The following is a 17,753-nucleotide window of genomic DNA, read 5'->3' on the forward strand; positions in this document are numbered from 1 at the left end:
TGAAACAGGGAACAAAAACTGGATAACTTTTATCCTACAAATTAGCATTAGCAGCTGACAGTGCAGGCGGCATAATTTAATGCCGGATCAGACACACAGTGGTAACTTCTGTCAAAAGTGTATTTCAATTAAAGTTGTTTTGTAGCCCAAGTTCTTGGAAAGCAATCCTTTTAGCATACTACACACTTACAGGGCCTTAAATCATATATAAACAATATTTAATTCTCCAAACTCTTGTATAAAACCATATAGACTATTAAGGGTAGGAAAGCAAGAAAATACCATTTTCAAAACAGCTTTTATTTCCATCTTCCTGTCCAATCACTTAAGCAACCGAGTCTCATGCTTTGCTTTTAAAATTTTCTAAACTGTGGAAAACGATGATAATCAAGAGAAAGCCAATAATCTGTTTTTAGATAAAGATTTCTAGACACTCCCTTGATTGAAAGTTTAGCAAGATTGTTAGAATCATAGAAAGTTCGGGTTGAAAGGGGCCTCAGGAGATCTAGTCCTACTGCTAACACACCTACCAATGCAGCCCAGTATGCCATTAGTTTTCTTGGTAACAAGGGAACAAGGCTGGCTCATATTCAGCTCACTGTCCACTGTAAACCCCAGGTCCTTTTTCTGCAGAGCTGCTGCTCAGCCAGTCAACCCCCAGCCTGTATTGGTGCATGGGGTACTTCCGTCCTAAGTGCAGGCCTTTGCACTTGTCCTTGTTGAACCTCATGAGATTCCTTTCGGTCCAACTCTCCAATTGAAGATTGTCAAAGTCAATCTGAATCCTAGCCCTACCCTCCAGCATATCTACTACTCCCCCCCAGCTTGGTGTTATCTGCAAACTTGCTGAGGGTGCACTCTATGCCATCTTCCAGGTCAGCGATGAAAATATTGAATAAAACCAGCCCCGGGACTGACCCCCCAAGGCATTCCACTTGACACCAGCTGTCTGCTAGACATTGAGCCACTGATTACTACTCTAAGCCCAATGCTCCAGCCAGTTTTCTATCCACCTTACAGTCCATTCATCTAACTCATACTTCTTTAGCTTGCTTGCGAGAATGTTGTGGGAGACTGTATTAAAAGTCTTGCTAAAGTCAAGGTATTACATCCATTGCTTTTCCCACATTCATAGAGCTGGTCATCTCAACATAGAAAGCAATCACCTTGGTCAGACATAACTTGATCTTGGTGAATCCATGCTGACTTCTTAATCACTTTCTCCTCCAAGGGCTTAGAAACGGATTCCTTGAGGACCTGCTTCATTTTTCCAGGGACTGAGGTGAGGTTAACTGGTCTGTAGTTCTCTGGATCTTCCTTTTTCCCCCTTTCTTTAAAATAGGCACTATGTTTGCCCTTCTCCAATCATCCAGGACCTCTCCTGATCACCATGAGTTTTCAAAAATGATGACCAGCAACTCTGCAAATCACACCAGCCAACTCCCTCAGCACCCTCTGGTGCATTCTATCCAGCCCCATGAACTTGTACATGTCCAGCTTTTCTAGTCCCTAACCAGTTCTTTCACCACTGTGGGCTGCTCACCTCCCTGCCAAAATGTGCTGCCTCATGCATTAGTCTGGGAGCTGACCTTGCCTGTGAAGACTGAGGCAAAAAAGGCATTGAGCACTTTAGCCTTTTCAGCATCCTCTGTCACATGGTTGCCTCCCCCATTCAGTAACGGACCCACACTCCCTGATCCTCTTCTCGCTACCGACATATTTGTAGAAACCCTTCTTGTTACCCTTCACATCCCTTTGCAATTTATTTCTCACTCAACAAAATACAATTCTCAAAAGCACCTAATGTTAGATTAAATTCAAAAGTCAGGGATGCTTCAGCAAGTCTAGATTAAAATAAAAACTTCTTAGCTAGATACAGATTTGGGGTACAATATTCACAATACTAAAGAGTTAAACAAAACAAACACAAAGTTCATGCACATTTAATATATCACAGTTTGGGAAAGCTCTAACTACAAACATAGCTTTCTGATTTAAATACTGAAATCTTTGCTGGAAAAAAAAAATCTCATAGATGTCAGATTTCTTCACACTGAAAGAAGTATGAAAAATTATTTAGGATAAACATAATAAATTAGTGGCATAGTAACCTGATCCAAGGCCAGGACAAGGTAAAAATCAAGCGCTTTTAATTACTTAACCACATGAGCGCAACTTATTTCCAACATATTACAAGGCATAGTCTGGTACGCAACAACTACTTGGCCTCTTGTACGGTTTCAGTCAGTAACTTAACTATTAGGATATTTGAAATTCTTTATTAAATCCTCATATTTTGGCAACTGTTTACTTATTGTTCTTTTGAATTATAGTTTAAATGAATCTTCCCTCTTGAATGCTTTAAATCACTTTGAACAGAAGAATTGGTAAGTAAGGTCATGGAAATAGATTTGTTCTATTTAAAAATATTTTCCCACCATTCCCAAGTTATATGCCAATGGATCAAAAAGTGAGTGCAGAATGGGGCATCTTTCAATTAAGGCCATTTTGTTTTATTGCCTATTACCATAAATACATTGGCACTTTACAAAACACCATATTTTCTAGCATCAGCTTATATTACAAGTTAGAGGTAAGCTCACAGGCTAAGTACAGACAGTCAGAAAGTCCAAGCCTGAATCAATTCAATCTTTACAGGTTAATCTAAGATGCATAGATTGAACTGATAAAGCTCTCTCTTGATTCCGGAAATGCAGCCACATGCCTGCAATGATCCAAAGCCAAAAGCTGGGAGGTGCTAGACCACACCTCCATGCTCAGTTGTAAGAGACAGCTTGGGCCAAGACTAGGTTGCCTACCCTGCAAGGGTGGGGTTGCAGAGGAGATACAAAGCATCCTGGGATGCTGGGGGACTCCCAAGTTAACTTAGACCTGGAATAGATCTGGAACAGAAGTTCAATAGACCAATTTAACCTAAAATCAGTGAAGTCTGATACTACAGTCATCCAGGTTTATTTTAAACCTGTTTTGGCCATTTTGAAAGCAGTTTATGTGCATTGAACTTCTGTTGTGTTACAGATCTGAAATGATTTCTGATCACTTATACCAGTTTGTGTGTAATTTCTGTCCCTAGCCACAAGCTATCATTTCAGATGCAGGAGAAAGGAATAAACAAACAATTATTTGAATGATATGTAGGTCTTGTTAGTTCCAATTTTTTTCATCGTAATTCTCAAGAACAGGATCAAGCCAGTTTTAACGGGGATTAACATAAAACATAAAAAAAAAACCAAAAACCAAAACAAGTAGAACTGGATCAGAACATTTATTTAGGTTAGCCAGATGGACTACACTTGGACTGTAATGTAAAACATTTTTAAACTGGTATTTTTATACTATCACTTTAGAACACTACTCTAGATGTTGATGTTTGGCTCAAATAATTATACATGGTTTATTATCAAAATGATAAAGATACCTTAATTTAAATAAAACAAGTTCTGTCAGTTTTCCAACACCACGACCCTTGTGGCATTGTTAACTGAAAACTTCTGAGCAGTAAAAATGGGGCAGATGCTGCAGGTTCCAAACTGGTTTGACTGGCTGCCCCATGCCACTCATGGGACATGAGGGCCAGATAAGTGATACCCCTGCTTTAAAACAAATAAGAAATAACAAATGAAGGAAAAGAAACATAGGGAAATGTAAAGATTAAGTTCTTTGAGACTGACACAAATCTGCCCTTGCAAATATTAGGCTGGCTTCCACATTTACTTATTTTAATTCCTACTGACAATTTACTATATTCAAAAAGTTGCTGCTAATCTTAAATAGATGACTGGTACCACGCCGTCTTGCTAATTTACAATTAGTTACAGTTAACACCTGGCAACTTTTACAGCTTTAGAAATCACACATTTTATTTAAAAAAGAAAGCAAGCAGTTTCTGCTTTCACTGTTCAAACAAATCCAAACAGGATTAAATTAACTATGACTACACAGGGACCAAAAAACCAAAACCAAATCCAAACAACTCTCTCCCCGAGCTCAATTTAGAAAACACTATCAAATACATGGGATAAAACAACAGAATTCCTTCCTTTTAAACGTTTCTTAAACATAGCACTAGTAGATACCAATTCTTTCAAACAAGTGAGATTGATGCCTAGTCCGAGGCATTTTTGGCATTAAATGCAAGCTGAGAAGACAACACAAAATTCAGATATCTCCTTCCCCCACCCAATCACCACACAACTCAGTTTCTAATGTAGAAAAGGTCTGGAGGTTTAATTTGCATTAGAAATTAATATCTTGCATAATCCGTCTTCTGCCTGAAAGTACAGGGAAATACTAAGATTGATATCAGAGCCTAGGCTTACTAAGAGAGGTAAGAAGTGATTTTAACCAAATTTTTAAACCTTGTCTTCTTTTGAGCACCAATATAATTCAAACACAGAAAAGGAAAATTTGGCAAAAACTCACTCTGTAAAATTTCTAAACCTTTACTTGAAAAGAACAAGTTTCTCAAAATTTTCCAAGAAAACAGTAAGCAAAACTATTAAAGATCTTAATATTCCCAATACTTTTACAGTAGAAAATAAGAGAAAAACAACTTTAATACAATGTGAGGCACTATACATTAAAAGAAATACGGAGCACAAACTGTATACTACCTTTAATAATACAGTGTCTAGCAAAATGATATAGAAGCAAAGGAAAAACAGGGAGTACTATAGAAGAGAGGGTTAGGCTGAAACAAAAAACAGGGCAATGTAGATTTTTGAAGAGAATAATCTTGTATATGTTCTAGAATGTAAGAAAGAACCAGTGAAGGAACAAGAAAGTTATTTTAATAGTAATTTTGGATAGATGTAGAGAAAGGCAAGATGCAAACTGTGGAAGTCCAAAGATACTGATACGGAATAAAGAGGAAATTATGCAAGAGGACATTTAAACTAAGATACAAGTAAGTCAGAAAGTGAAGACAGCATTAAGGTTAAAAGGCTTAGATTTTTTTAAAGAAGAAAATAATTGTTACAGGTGAATCTTTAAATAACTGACAACAATCCAAAAAGTTACCAGAAAAAGGCAGCAATACTTGAATACAGTAATAGTGAAAGGTTGGGGGGGCAGAACTAGATCTACGAATCAACAGTATAGAAGTGACAGTTGAATCCATGGAACTGACTGAAGTCATACAGAAGCAGATGAAAAAATGAAACAAAAATTGGCCAATATATCATAGCAATATTTGAACCCCTCCTAAGAAATGCTCAGGATGTAGGAGAAAAACCCAGATGAGTAAATTATATTCAGGAAGGAGTGTTAATGGAGGTGGATCTAACCAGCAAATAGCAGAAAATCCAAGTCTGAAATATATTACTACACAGCCTCAAAGCAAATTAGATTTTTCAACGCTAAGGAAGAAAATGCATGCCACCCACATCTGGCATTTTGAAAGGGTTGACAGAACTGGTAGCCAAGGCCCACTTTTACATCAGAATGGCCATGTAACTTTGATATCTTCAGGGTCTTGCCACAGATTTAAATTTCCTTGATTCCAGAGTCTCCAAAGCCATAAGTTAAGTTTATTGTTTTAACAGGAAAGCAGCCAAGAAGACAGTTAAATAAATGGTGACATACAGCAAGCACACAAACACAATACATTTTCAATTAGATCTTTATTTTTCTAATTTTTCAAATGTGTGAATATTTCATATAACTATATATGTATCAAGATTTTACGTTCTGTAAATAAAACGTCTAAATCTTTGATTCCCCTACAACCCAACCCCTCCTCCTCCCCATAGTATGGAAGCACTCTCTCCCTAAATTCATTCAACCACTTTAAAACATCAATAACATGTTACCCGCTTTTCTAAGGAAAAAGTGAGTTGCTTTTGGCATGAGAACAAGAAGAAAAAACTAAGGCTGTTTTTCATGAAATTATTTAGTCCTGAAAACAGTAGTTGGCAAAAAAATTAGTTACAGAATTGTAATTATATTTTCATTACAATACTCTAGCTCAGGGCTATCTAATTGGCAGTTTACAAGGGGCTAAATTAGGCTCCCGGCCTCTGCTTGCCCCATTGCTCTGGTTCGGGGCTCTGTCTCCCTGACTTCCCTCCCCTCACCCTAAGCAGTGCGGCACTGCAGTGCAGAACAGCACAGCTTGAAGTACTAGGAGAACCCAAGGCAACAGGAAGGCATAGTGCAGCAAGGCAGGGATGTATGTTTCTGAGGAAGACATTTTAGAAGATAACTGAAGGTGAACTTACCCTAAATCAGTAAGGTGTTCATGAAAAGTTTATAACTGACCCTGAAACATTAGCAGTTAAGCACAGACAGCTGACAAAGAATTCATCTGAACAAGTATGTTAAAAAAAAAGTGCTTGAAGAGTGCCATAGACAAGCCTTAATAAGTAGATGTCAAATTTGACTAGCAGGTTTAACTTACCCATATCATATTAACAAAATCTGAGTAGCCTTATAACTACTAACTACCCTAGTTTCTCACATATAACATGTCCCATTTCCAAAACCTTGGAAATCAGGGTGCATGTTGTAAGTGAGGAAATACAATAACAGCAGTTTCTGCCATTTAAGCTTTGGCAGGACAAAGTGAACATTGCTCTGCATGCAATCCACAGGGAGCAGAAAAGTGGAGTGGGTTCAGCTTCCTAGCTGCTGCTACTCAGTTATTACAAGGCTAGATCATTTCCCTGCCTCTCCCCCCGCCAAATCCAATAGTAAATTTTGGATAGATTTCCAAAATTTTGGATTTTAGGAATCCAGTAATTTTGGATAGATTTCCTCCGCTTTCAAAAACAAGGCGCACTTATTCTAGAAAAAGTACAGTATGAGAGAAAATACAGTAAATGCCATCCATACGGAGTCGCCATAAAATATAGGTTAAACAGAACTGCATATAATAACACTAAACCGTAAATCTTCGTACCACAATAAATGGCAGCAGATACTTTCGCTTCTATAAATGATCAATCTTAACTCATGTGACAGCTCACCAAGTATTAGGAAGAATTGTTATCCAGTGAAATTCAGTGGTTGACGTACGAAATCCTACTGTTTAATCAGTTCCAGGTTTTCACTTTCAGGTTTTAACTGCTGTAGATTATTATTTACAATTTTGTATATTTCATGCAGTCAACATTAACATACATACATTTCTCCTATGGCAGCTTTGCAAGATAGTTATTCAACTTAAACAATTCAAGCAAAAGATCTAGCTTGCCCACCTTTACCAAGGTTATCAGAATAAGTAGGTGTTTGGCAAAATAATTATATAACTGGATTTCTCAGCATCAGAAGCAGCTCTGAAAGGATATACCGTCTTGCCTTGTACTTGACAGCTCTCAGTACCATTAATAATGCATGGAAAAAACAATGGTCACGAGACATATCCAAAATTGTTTGCAACTAGTCACAACTGATATTTGCTGGCTTTTGTGAAGTGTACCATTGTCCCACAAAATCCCAGGGAACTGATGACGACATCAATAGTTTGGACAGAGGTGCCGAAGTCTGAACGATCATAGAGCCTCAGCATGCGTCTTGCACATAAGTGGTACACAACCAAAATTAAACAGAACACAGCAGCAGCAAAGTGATGGTATTTCCTCTACTGTTCTACACATAAATGGAACTCTTCAATTTCTACTACCATCAATCTTGTGTATTTTTAAGGGACCAAGATTTTTTTTCCTGAAGAAGTGCAGTGACAAGGCTCATCAGAATCATCCAAGAAATGTAAATGGTAGCATTAATTTGTTAGGAAAGGTATTTAAACCAAGAGTGGAAAACTAGTGAAGACCACTAGTCTATTTCTCAAAAGTCACAATGGGAAAAGTGAAATAATTGTAATGGAATACTTGTTTACAGGTAAACTTAATTCCCAAATCTACAAAAGACAACTAATAAGTTCCTTTATAAATATCCATAATTAAAGAGTAGTTACTAAAGTTCTATGCTTAAATAATAATAAAAGATAAGACTCTGCACCACTAATGGGGTGGGGGGGGGGATAGGGAATGATAGTACATTAAAAAGTTGTATCAAATAACTAACTCATTGCTTAGAAACAGAAAGGGGGGGGGCAAATATACCAATACATGTAAAAGAGGGTATGAAAAAAGGGTATAGTTACTTAGGGACCTGCAGCTAGATGGAATCTTGCCACCTGCTCTTCTCTCCAACCCCTGTACAGTAGGCATACAGGAGCTGGAAAGGTTACTGCAGCTCAACAACACTGGAGAGGAATTCCCTCTGTTTATTCTCCATAAGGTAAGTAATATGTGGCTTCATACTTGTGTACTGTAGTGTATGATCTAGGCCTAAGCACTGTACAGAAATAGGACATCAATTCCCCCACGTTCATATAATTAACTGTCTTCCATTTTCCTTTGTATTTTTTAGAATGTGACTGCTCTAAGATGAGGCCTTAAGAGGTTTTACAAGGTCAGGAATTTGCCTCATTCATCTCAAATACATATTCTCAGCTTACTTGCAAAAAAAAAATTGGTATCTTTTCCCTTGTAAAAAAAAGATCTGAATCCAAACTGTAACCTTTCCTTTTCATTTAGCTTTGCAAGCAAGTGTTTCACAGGTCCAATTATATAATCACTTAAATGTGTGCAGCCTCATGAACTTAAGATTATGGGTGACATGCAGTCCAATTTCCTTTATTAAACTTTCACATGCATAACCATTTAGAATTGTATAAACAATTCTGCTCAATATGCAGGTATGAGCAACTTAATTCATTCCCTCCTTGGTGAATTTATAAGTACATACACATGAAAAATAGTAAAAAATACATTTTTGTCATTTTAGGTAATATCAATAACCCACAATAAACAGGGGAATCAAGTCAGCCGAGTAAGAAATCGTTATTTCTACAGAAATTTCTGAGAGTTAGACTTCACTTGAGATGCTGTTCACCAGTTTCAATTGTGGATACCGTTGCACAACACAAGCAAAATTATGTAATGGTTAGCATTACAGCAGCTCCAGTTGTAGTTTGTCAGATACCTTGAACCCCCTCTACTGGTTTATTCTGCTATTGCAAAACACTGATTGAAAACACTATGTAACGTGGTTGTTTAAAACCAATTCTCCACCAAATGATATAAAATTCAAGGTGCTCAAATGCTGTATTTGCTTAAAAGAATACTACCAAGTTCATCAATCCAAAAAGTTAGACTGTCATGGATGTAGTTATACTTGCATACATTACCTTGTACCATTATAGCTTAGTCCCAAAAAGAGAAATCTGTTATATGGTACAAATATATTTATGATGGTATATAACTAGAGTACATACAAGGAATATGGGGACCAACTGCGTTAATTATGCCTGTATAATTACACCAGTAGAACTTCCACATGCAGGTAAACCCTAAAGTTTCACTGTTCCTTTTATAAACCTGCTCCTCTTCCCATTTATAAAGAACATACAACAACGGATGGGAGCAAACCAAATCTGACACACGTTCAGGTCAGTTGTATTATCTATAACTTCTTCTAACTTTTAAAAGTAAACTTAAAATGGATCACTCTGTTGTAGAATTAGATAATTTGTGATCTGCTTAAAATCTCCCTTATTTCAAACCCAGTGATCACAACCTACCAGAAGAAAGTGAATGCTGAAAGTTGTTGAGATACCTGCCCAGAAGACTGGCTGCAATTTAATTAAACACTTCATTTTCATGCAAGCAATCTCATACCAAAAATGTAAGCCCAAAAATTTGTACTAGCCGATACAGTCTCAGTGTCAATGTGCACAACACTGAAGATATGAGGATATAAAGATATATTTTAAAACACGGGTGGCTCAACCCCTGCCCTGTAGGTTAACACAGCACCAGGGACCGGACTTATCTGGCCCACAGGACTCCCCACAGGTCTGACTATTTGATGGCAGAGGAGCATGACACTGCTCCCCTGCTGCCAAATTTCTAGACCTCTGAGGAGCCTCACAGGCCAGAAAACATGGCTCTGCAAGCTGCAGCAGGTATGCGAGGCCCCGATTGCAGCACAGTCTGACCCCAGTGTGTAGGGGTCAGCAAAAGCTGTAAGGGGCCCAATCTGACCCACAGGGACAAAAGTTTGAGCACTGCTGTTTTGAAGTAATTATATAGAACTCCCTCTCTCATCTGGTTTCTCCAGCTCCACTGCTAAAGTCTTAAATGTTCACGGAGCTACATTCCTTATATACTGCTTTACAAGTTAATGATTCTGCTAAAAGTACTGAAAAAATAAGGTACCTGAATTGTGGTGTTGGCAGATCAAAAGCTACCACCCTCCCCACCCACCTTTTTCTTTAACTTTTGGGTCACCTTCCAAAAAACACATGTAATTTTAAGTCAACTTATACCCTGTTACACGTACCTGTCAGACAATTAAATAAATGGAGTCCACATGGTGAAAAGAGATTAAAAGCTAATAAAACTTGGAGTTGAAACATATTCTGTTTTAAATAAACGAATTTAAGTGAAAAAAAACGCTTATTTTTCAACTTTTCTGCATTCCTGTTAGACAAACCTAAAATGCTTTAAATAAAAATAAGACAGGAGTTTTAATCAACATAAATCAAAGTGTTCGATAGAGAAAACAAGCAAGTTACAGCTCCTTAAATAGCTACTATGGTAAAGTAATATTTTAATTCCCCAACCACAGCAAGCTATGACAGAACTCAATAAAAATTCTTTGAGGCCATTAAAAATAAATTTCCAAGTTTATTTATTTCCCCTTGACTAGTTTCATAATACAGTATCTTTTTAGCAGCAATCAGGGATCAAGATTCCCAAGTTCCACTTCTAATCTTGTTTTTCATTTGCTCCATGATCTTACTTAACCAGTACTTTAGTATAAGTATAGTACCACCTCCGTAAAACAATTGGAGATCTTCAGGTAAATGGCATAGATTTTAGTGGCAACTTCACAACTACTAGTTCTTAAGTGAGCATGTAACCAACCAGGTAGTTTGTGCTGGCAGATCATCAGAAACACAAGGGCTATACTTTATTAAAAAATAAACAAGCAAGCAACTTCACCCTCTTATTTAAGTTTGAAGTATACCCCACGGGTCCCACTAGTAGTACAACCAGGTCAACAGGACAAAGGCAGAACTCTGCCTCTAAGCACTTACTGCCCATAAATGTTTAAGTTCCCTTGAGTGATACACATGGGATAAAATATGTGCTTCTGCACTTTACCACTTGCACCTGTAAAGAAAAAGAGATCTGTTGCATTCCCCACATGCAAACAGCTGCCTTCACCTTCTCCCAAGCTCTCAGGGTAGGATAAGTGTGTGAGAAGGGGGAAGAGGTGGACAAATGTCCCATCCCTCAAGACCAGTAGAAGTTTGCAGTATAGGAAGGAGCTGGGTGCGGTTCGATGAAGAAGTATTCATTGACAAGTTGGGGATATAATACTCACCTGGGGGATGACGGGCTGTGTCCTTCCTGCCTTGGTGCCAATACCTACCTTACCAGGGTGGGGCTGGCACAGAAGAGGCTGTAGCGAAAGAGTGAGGGGCAGCCTGCGCCCCCTCCCTGCTGGCGGGGCTGTGCCCGCTCCTGCCTGTCTCAGCTTGAGGGATACTTACCCGTCAGGGATAGTGTTCTTCTTTACCATGCTGAAAGCGGGAGCAGCAAGAGCAGGAGGCAACGGTGAAAGTGGGCACTGCAGCAAAGGAGAGAGAACCGCGCGGTTAACACCCTGCCCAGCTCGCGCTCCCTTCTCACGGGCGCGGGGCTGGCCCCACGCGCGAGCAGCGCAGCGCAGCGCAGCCTGGGACGGGCCGTCCCCATTGTCCCTCCGCTGCACTGGAACACGGGGAGAGAAGCAGCCTCGCCCGCGCCCCCCGGCCTCCAGGCGGGGACGAGGAAGATCCGCCGAGATCTTCCCGCGGCCTGGGGCAGGGCCCGGCCTCCGGCGGAGGCGAGAGCAGCCCCCGCCAGGGGAGGGAAGGCCGCGCCCCGGCGCACGGGCAGGCGCGACACCCCGTGCCCGGCCCCGGCAGCCCGAGAGGCCGGAGGCAGGTCCCGCGGGGACAGGCCGAGGCGACGGGCGGGGCTCCGGGCCGGGAGGGGGAGGCCCGTACCCTGAGCGGCTTCTCCGGGCGAAGGAAAGCGGTTGCAAGGCAGACGCCGACGCCGAACCTTCCCGAACGGCACCTCCAATACGCCTGCTCCTACCCAGCGCAAGGCGCAGGCGCGACCCGGGAGCGCCCAGCGCGCATGCTCAAGCGCTCGCGGCGCGTGACGCAAGACTACGCGTAGGGCCCAGCTGGCCAGTGAGTGCGGAGGTCGCAGAGCGCCTGCTCTGTTGGGGGTGGGGTTTGCTTGTGTCCCTTCCCTGCCCGGTGGGGGCGCGAGGGTGGCGGTTGGGGGTGGGGGAGGAGTGTTCATAACGTCCCGTGTCTGGGCGCGTTTCAGGCGTGTCCGTCGTTACCAGCCTGGCTCCGCGTTGACCCGGGCTCGCCCGAGACTGGCTTCTCTGGCTCCTGCAGAATCAGCTGCGGAGCTGTCTGTGACTAGTGGGCGACCGCTGCCCCAACCTGTGGAGAAGATCAGCGCAGGGCGGGCCCTTGTGCTTTGCGGGCGGAGCCCAAGCCCTGGTTTCAGACCCCGGGCAGCTTGGTTTGTACGCCTTGGAGGTGTAAGGGCAAGCGCAGACGGAGGACTGCCGCGTGCATCCCTTCTCGTTGGGATAGAGGGGTGTGTTTTCTTTCTTCAGTTGACTGGATAGTTGTATCTGGCCAGTTGAATTCAAGTTGTATCCATTCATGCATAAATACGGAGACCTTTCCCATGTCACAAATACAAACTATCAAAGTAGAAGCACTTTATATCCTAAGATGTTTGTCTGCTTCTAAATCAGAGCTGGAATTTTACGAGTCTTCAAATGTGTCTGGCACTAGGAAACAGTGATAATTTCTAATCCCGAGGTACAGCCACAGCTATCTTTCAGAAAGAGTCAAAATAATTCAGGTAGTCACTTTTCTCAGTGCACATCCTTTTAAGCAGCTGGAGAATGTGAGAGGAGATGTTCTAAACTCTTAAAAGTTGCAGAGATAGAAATGCTTGTTCAGAGGAAAAACAATTATGAAAAATCTTTTTCCACTGGTTGACATTTTTGAAGTGTAAACTTGTTTTTTTTTTCAATCAGGTTAAGTGTTGCTTTCCTTCAAATAAACTGCACAAAGGTTGAATAGTTTAATTTTGAGAGGTGTAACTAGTAGTTATCTGCTAGATGATAGTATTGGTGTCAAACATTCTCTGACATGACATATCATGGTCTCTTTCTAGTTATTTGTAACACTTCAGAATAAATGAATCCTGACCAGAAACGAGACCTGTCATCAGAAGAAGGAACTCAGGGAAGTTACTTTAAAATTAATTTTATATTTCTTTCCAGATAAGATGGAGATGACTAACTTTTACTTTTTAAGCTGCAAAGTGATGTTAATCATAGACAATAGAAAACCTATATAGAAACCCACAGATTCTCTACATTTTTCTTTCTTTTTCCTTTCTTTTTTCTGCACATTGTGTATGCAGAATGTTTAAAATATTGTAGTGCTAGCTAGCAGCACTAGGAGTGGGAAATTATTAAACAGCCAAAGTTTAGAATTCGGAATTAGGATTTTGACTGCCAACAAGGACATTATTGGTACATTCAATAGTATCTTGAGGCCATTAAAAGTAATTGTCATTCAAGGTGGAATGATTGCAACATTTCCAAACTAGGAAGGTCCGTGCTAAGTAAAGGCATACCATGTTCATGCAGGGAAATTAATTTGCAGTATACATTTCTGTGCAATACAGAAATTTGATTTGTAACAGGGCAGAGGTATCCTCTTAATCAGTAACAAGTAAAACGTGTTCATACACCACATTTTGCATATTTACCTGCATACTTTACGTAATCATGTTTATGCAAAACATTCTGAGAAAATCAGGACAATTTATTCCATTGTGTCTCAGCAAGAGGTAGTTTATCCATGGAACTTGCATAGAAAGCAGCATTAGCACAATGTAGTTCATTACACTATAGAATATCATGTTCAGTAAAGATATGAAAAGAAAAGGGAGACTTTCTGAACTGCTTACACCCACATACTGTCACCAAATTTGCCCATTACTTTGGGGTGTGCTCATTTATTAGGGATAGTTTCTAGGGTCTTGGTGATTCTGTCAATGTGCTGCTTGTGTTACTATACGGAGCTGTATCTCTCCCTTCTGCAAGCCCTCACCCCCAATGGAGCTATCTTGCAGGACTCAATCTCAATGGGACTGGGTTCCTCCAGTCACTAAATCAGTCATACACACAATCACACACACACTAACGTGACATGCCTGACCTGGCCGGGCTGATCAGCATGGACAGGCTGACACCCTCATATGCCAAGAATCAATTCATAAGAGCAACAATAAAATGCAGTCAGACACAAGCACACAGGAGAACAGAATCCCTCTGAATCTGGCTGGGTGTCCAGCTGACACCCTCATGGGCCAGCATTCAGTTCATAAGGGCACGTCTGAGTCAAACTGGGTCAATCAGCCTGTACAAGCTGATCCCCTTATGTGTTTCAAACTCAGCACGTCCCAATCTTTGGCCTCTTGATGAGCAGACCCCACAATATTTTTGGGCTTCACAAGGATCTTTAGCTTAGGTAAAAGAAGTGTTGCTGCAGAGCACAGAAGGAAAGAGAAGCAGAGAAGGAAAAATATACCCAGTTACTACCAGTTTGACTATAAAAGTTATTTATTGCTAAGCATATGAAATATATAACGGTACTAGTAGTAATAGATATGCAAAAGAAAAACAAACACAAACAATTACAGTACTACCCTGGTTTCACTAAGTATTTGGGGAAACTTAGCTCAAGCTTAACTGATACAGTTCAGGTTCAGAAGTTTATGCCTAGAAAGAAAAGAGAGAGAGAGCGCTGAGATCTCACCAGTCCATGGTACTCAGGCTGCAGAGCTGACAGACACAGTCCTTGAAGGGAGATGATCTGTTCTTCCAGCGTCCCAAGAACAACAGGGGATGGTGTCAGCACAGGAGTTTTCTTCTTCTCCTTCTTTCCTCCTTCTTCTTCTTCTTGAAGCACACACATTTTTTACAGATTTTTATACCCTCAGTTCAGCTGCTTCAAAGCATCCTTAACTGTGTAAATCATTGTCTTTTCTATTGACAAGGGGTTATCTGGTTTGGAATATTTCAGGAAACTGATTGATAATCAGGAAACACTTAAGATTAGGGAGTAACCAAATACTTGGGAGCCAGCTCGAAATTCCTATGGATGGCAGATATATTGATGGGATATCTCATGGTTTCTTCAGGAACAATAGATAGCTTGCAGCATCAGGATTTTGGACTTTTACTTGTTGTGCACAAGCCTCAGCTTAGCATGACTTTTCCAGATTTTACTATAGTCTTTTAACAGACTTAAAGCAATTATTGGGGTGCTCATAACCTTTTGTGGAGAGGACTCCCACTGGTTGTCTCGGGAAAGGTATGACAACACCTGTGATTAGGGTTCCAACGGGCTGGACGTTGTGATGAACCCTTAACCATTGTTCAAATGTTGCCCATACCCGCTCTGACTCGGTCTCTTGCCTCAGCATTCCCTAACCCGACAACCGAGTTTTAGTCAATCAAGTTTAAATAGGCCTCTTATAGTGGGACCAGGGAATGTACGGCCCGAGATGCCTATTAAACTTAGAGGTGTGTGTCCTTAGTAAATCCAGATTAGAACTGGTCTGATAAATGCTGAGCTGGGTGTGTGTGAACATGGGTTGATTAACATTTGGAGCACAGATTCCCCATCATGCAGTGCTCCCCTGCTTCTCTGGTCCCAGAATTCACTGCAGTTTCTGCTTCAGGCTTTCTGTTCTCCATCTCTCATGTAAATGAATGGTCATCTGGTTCCATCTCGGATGTAAATGAGACCTAGGGCAGTTGGTTTACTCTTGTCACCCTTATCTTGAGGGTCTTAGGTGCGTCTCTCACTGCATCTTAATCAGTTTCGTTTAGGTAGAGGAGGGGAGGGAGGGAGGGAGGGGGGGGTGAGTCCTTTGTGAGTCAGACAGACTGCATCCTGTGCCAGGGTTGCCCAAGAACACAGAGCTGAGACGTAACAATACTTCAGTTCAAAATATATTGAACTGGTGGTTGGATGCATTTGGTAAAATGCCTTTCTTACAACGTATTTAGCTATATGAGTAGACATGTGCACCTATATTTGTGGGCATTGCACATTTAATTGGTTAGAAGGATTGCTGTGGAGTCATGTAAACTAAAGCATTTCCGTTTTTCAGGAGTGATCTTGGGTTTTTTGCACCTCTCCCAGTGTTTTGCTTGTGAGGAGGAGTTGAATTTGGGTTTTCTACAATTAGGTATCAAGTGTTGGTCTAGGTTTCACTTTGGACCAGACTTTCAGAAAAAACTTTTAATGATAAATTATGATAATTATAGCAGTCTGTGATCCATCTTCTTTATATGGCAGAAGGTTAAAATAACTTCTTGCTGAAAGGCAGAAATGCAGGGGAGAGGAGAAGGACATATTTTATAATGGCTCCTAACCAGGTACCAGTTTGTTGAATGTGATCAATTCAAACATTTTTGAAGTAATGAAGATAAGAATTGGAAAGAAAAACTACTACAGATTTCAGGAAATTAAAAAGATTTTGTGTCAAATAATCCTTAGGTCCCATAAAAGAATAAGGGTGAAATGTTTGGGCTGGTATACAAGAGGCCAAAAAAAGGGCAAATAAATTGCTGTTTTCCAGTCTCTCAGCATGCTAGTGCAGGTTATAAAAACTTCAGTAACACTTTTTCTCAGGTAATAGAAACCAAGGGAGGAAAGTGCATATGTGTAATTGACAGTCTGCATGCAGCAGCAATATGTCAAAGTTAACACCCAGAGGCTGCCATATTAAATTAGAAACATCAGTATTAGCAAGAAAGGAATTAACTGTCAGTGTCAGCTAAGTAAAAACAAGCTAATCTGGTTTTCTACCACAACCCCCTCCCCCCCCCCAAAACAAACCCAAAACAAAACAAAACAAAACAAAAAAAACAGCAGTGGTTGATTTAGAGGTTTTTGTGCCCTGGCAATGTGAAAAGCCATTTGGTGAATTGATTAGTTTTTTTATTATGAGATTTTATTCAAAAGATAAGTATTCTATACAGTATTGTGAGGATATACACTTACTTAAAATGACACTTTTTAATTATTCAGAAGGACACAACTAAAGAGAATTCTGAAGAAGATATCTATGAGAAGGAAAAGTGCTATGAAAAAGGTGCTTTATTAATTCTATTTTTAAAATATTCTGTACCATACTAATACTTTATTAGGACAGAAGTTTGAAAATACATTATGTTCTAAACTTCAAGTATTTTGATGCAGTAATTCTAATATATAATGTTAGGAAGTCTTTTAGATTTGTACTACAGTTGTGCCAACCATCTATTGCATAGTGTTATAACTATCTTTCAGTAATACTTTTATCTAATAAGAACAGCATATCTTATTCTGGCAGTATTATCTTGCTTTACTTTCCCCAGATCACCTCCTTACCAGAAACGTAACTAAGCTTAAATTGACTGAAAACATCATTTTCAAGCAGTTAATTTGCCTCTATGGTAATATTTACTACTTTCTAACAAATCTATGTGTCCAAGTATTCCAAAGCACTCTGTTATAAATGTTTTCTCTTTAGAGTTTGCTTAAGCTATTCTCAAAGAGAATTTTTGGT

General features: G+C 40.1%; 2 protein-coding genes across 3 annotated transcripts in view; one reads left to right on the forward strand and one right to left on the reverse strand.

Annotated features, from left to right (window-relative positions):
* The window catches only part of LOC102575030 (uncharacterized), a 45,755-nt gene extending 33,557 nt beyond the window's left edge, over positions 1–12,198 (reverse strand). Inside the window, exons 1-2 of one of the 2 annotated variants that reach the window (XM_006274288.4) lie at positions 12,086–12,198; positions 11,588–11,664 (exon numbers count right to left, since the gene is read on the reverse strand). In XM_006274288.4, the coding sequence (XP_006274350.2) occupies positions 11,588–11,616 (29 nt within the window). In that variant the 5' untranslated portion in view covers positions 11,617–11,664; positions 12,086–12,198. Of the gene's footprint in view, positions 1–11,587; positions 11,665–12,085 lie in introns of those variants that run through there. The other variant, XM_014607823.3, reaches the window with a different exon arrangement.
* A 4,201-nt stretch (positions 12,199–16,399) lies between these two features.
* CC2D2B (coiled-coil and C2 domain containing 2B) overlaps positions 16,400–17,753 on the forward strand; it is a 112,829-nt gene continuing 111,475 nt past the window's right edge. Inside the window, exon 1 of the mRNA XM_059730334.1 lies at positions 16,400–17,297. Coding sequence (XP_059586317.1) covers positions 17,271–17,297 — 27 coding nt within the window. The 5' untranslated portion in view covers positions 16,400–17,270. The remainder of the gene's footprint in view (positions 17,298–17,753) is intronic.

Source organism: Alligator mississippiensis, chromosome 6, assembly GCF_030867095.1.
Source record: "Alligator mississippiensis isolate rAllMis1 chromosome 6, rAllMis1, whole genome shotgun sequence".
Taxonomy (NCBI): Eukaryota; Metazoa; Chordata; order Crocodylia; family Alligatoridae; genus Alligator; species Alligator mississippiensis.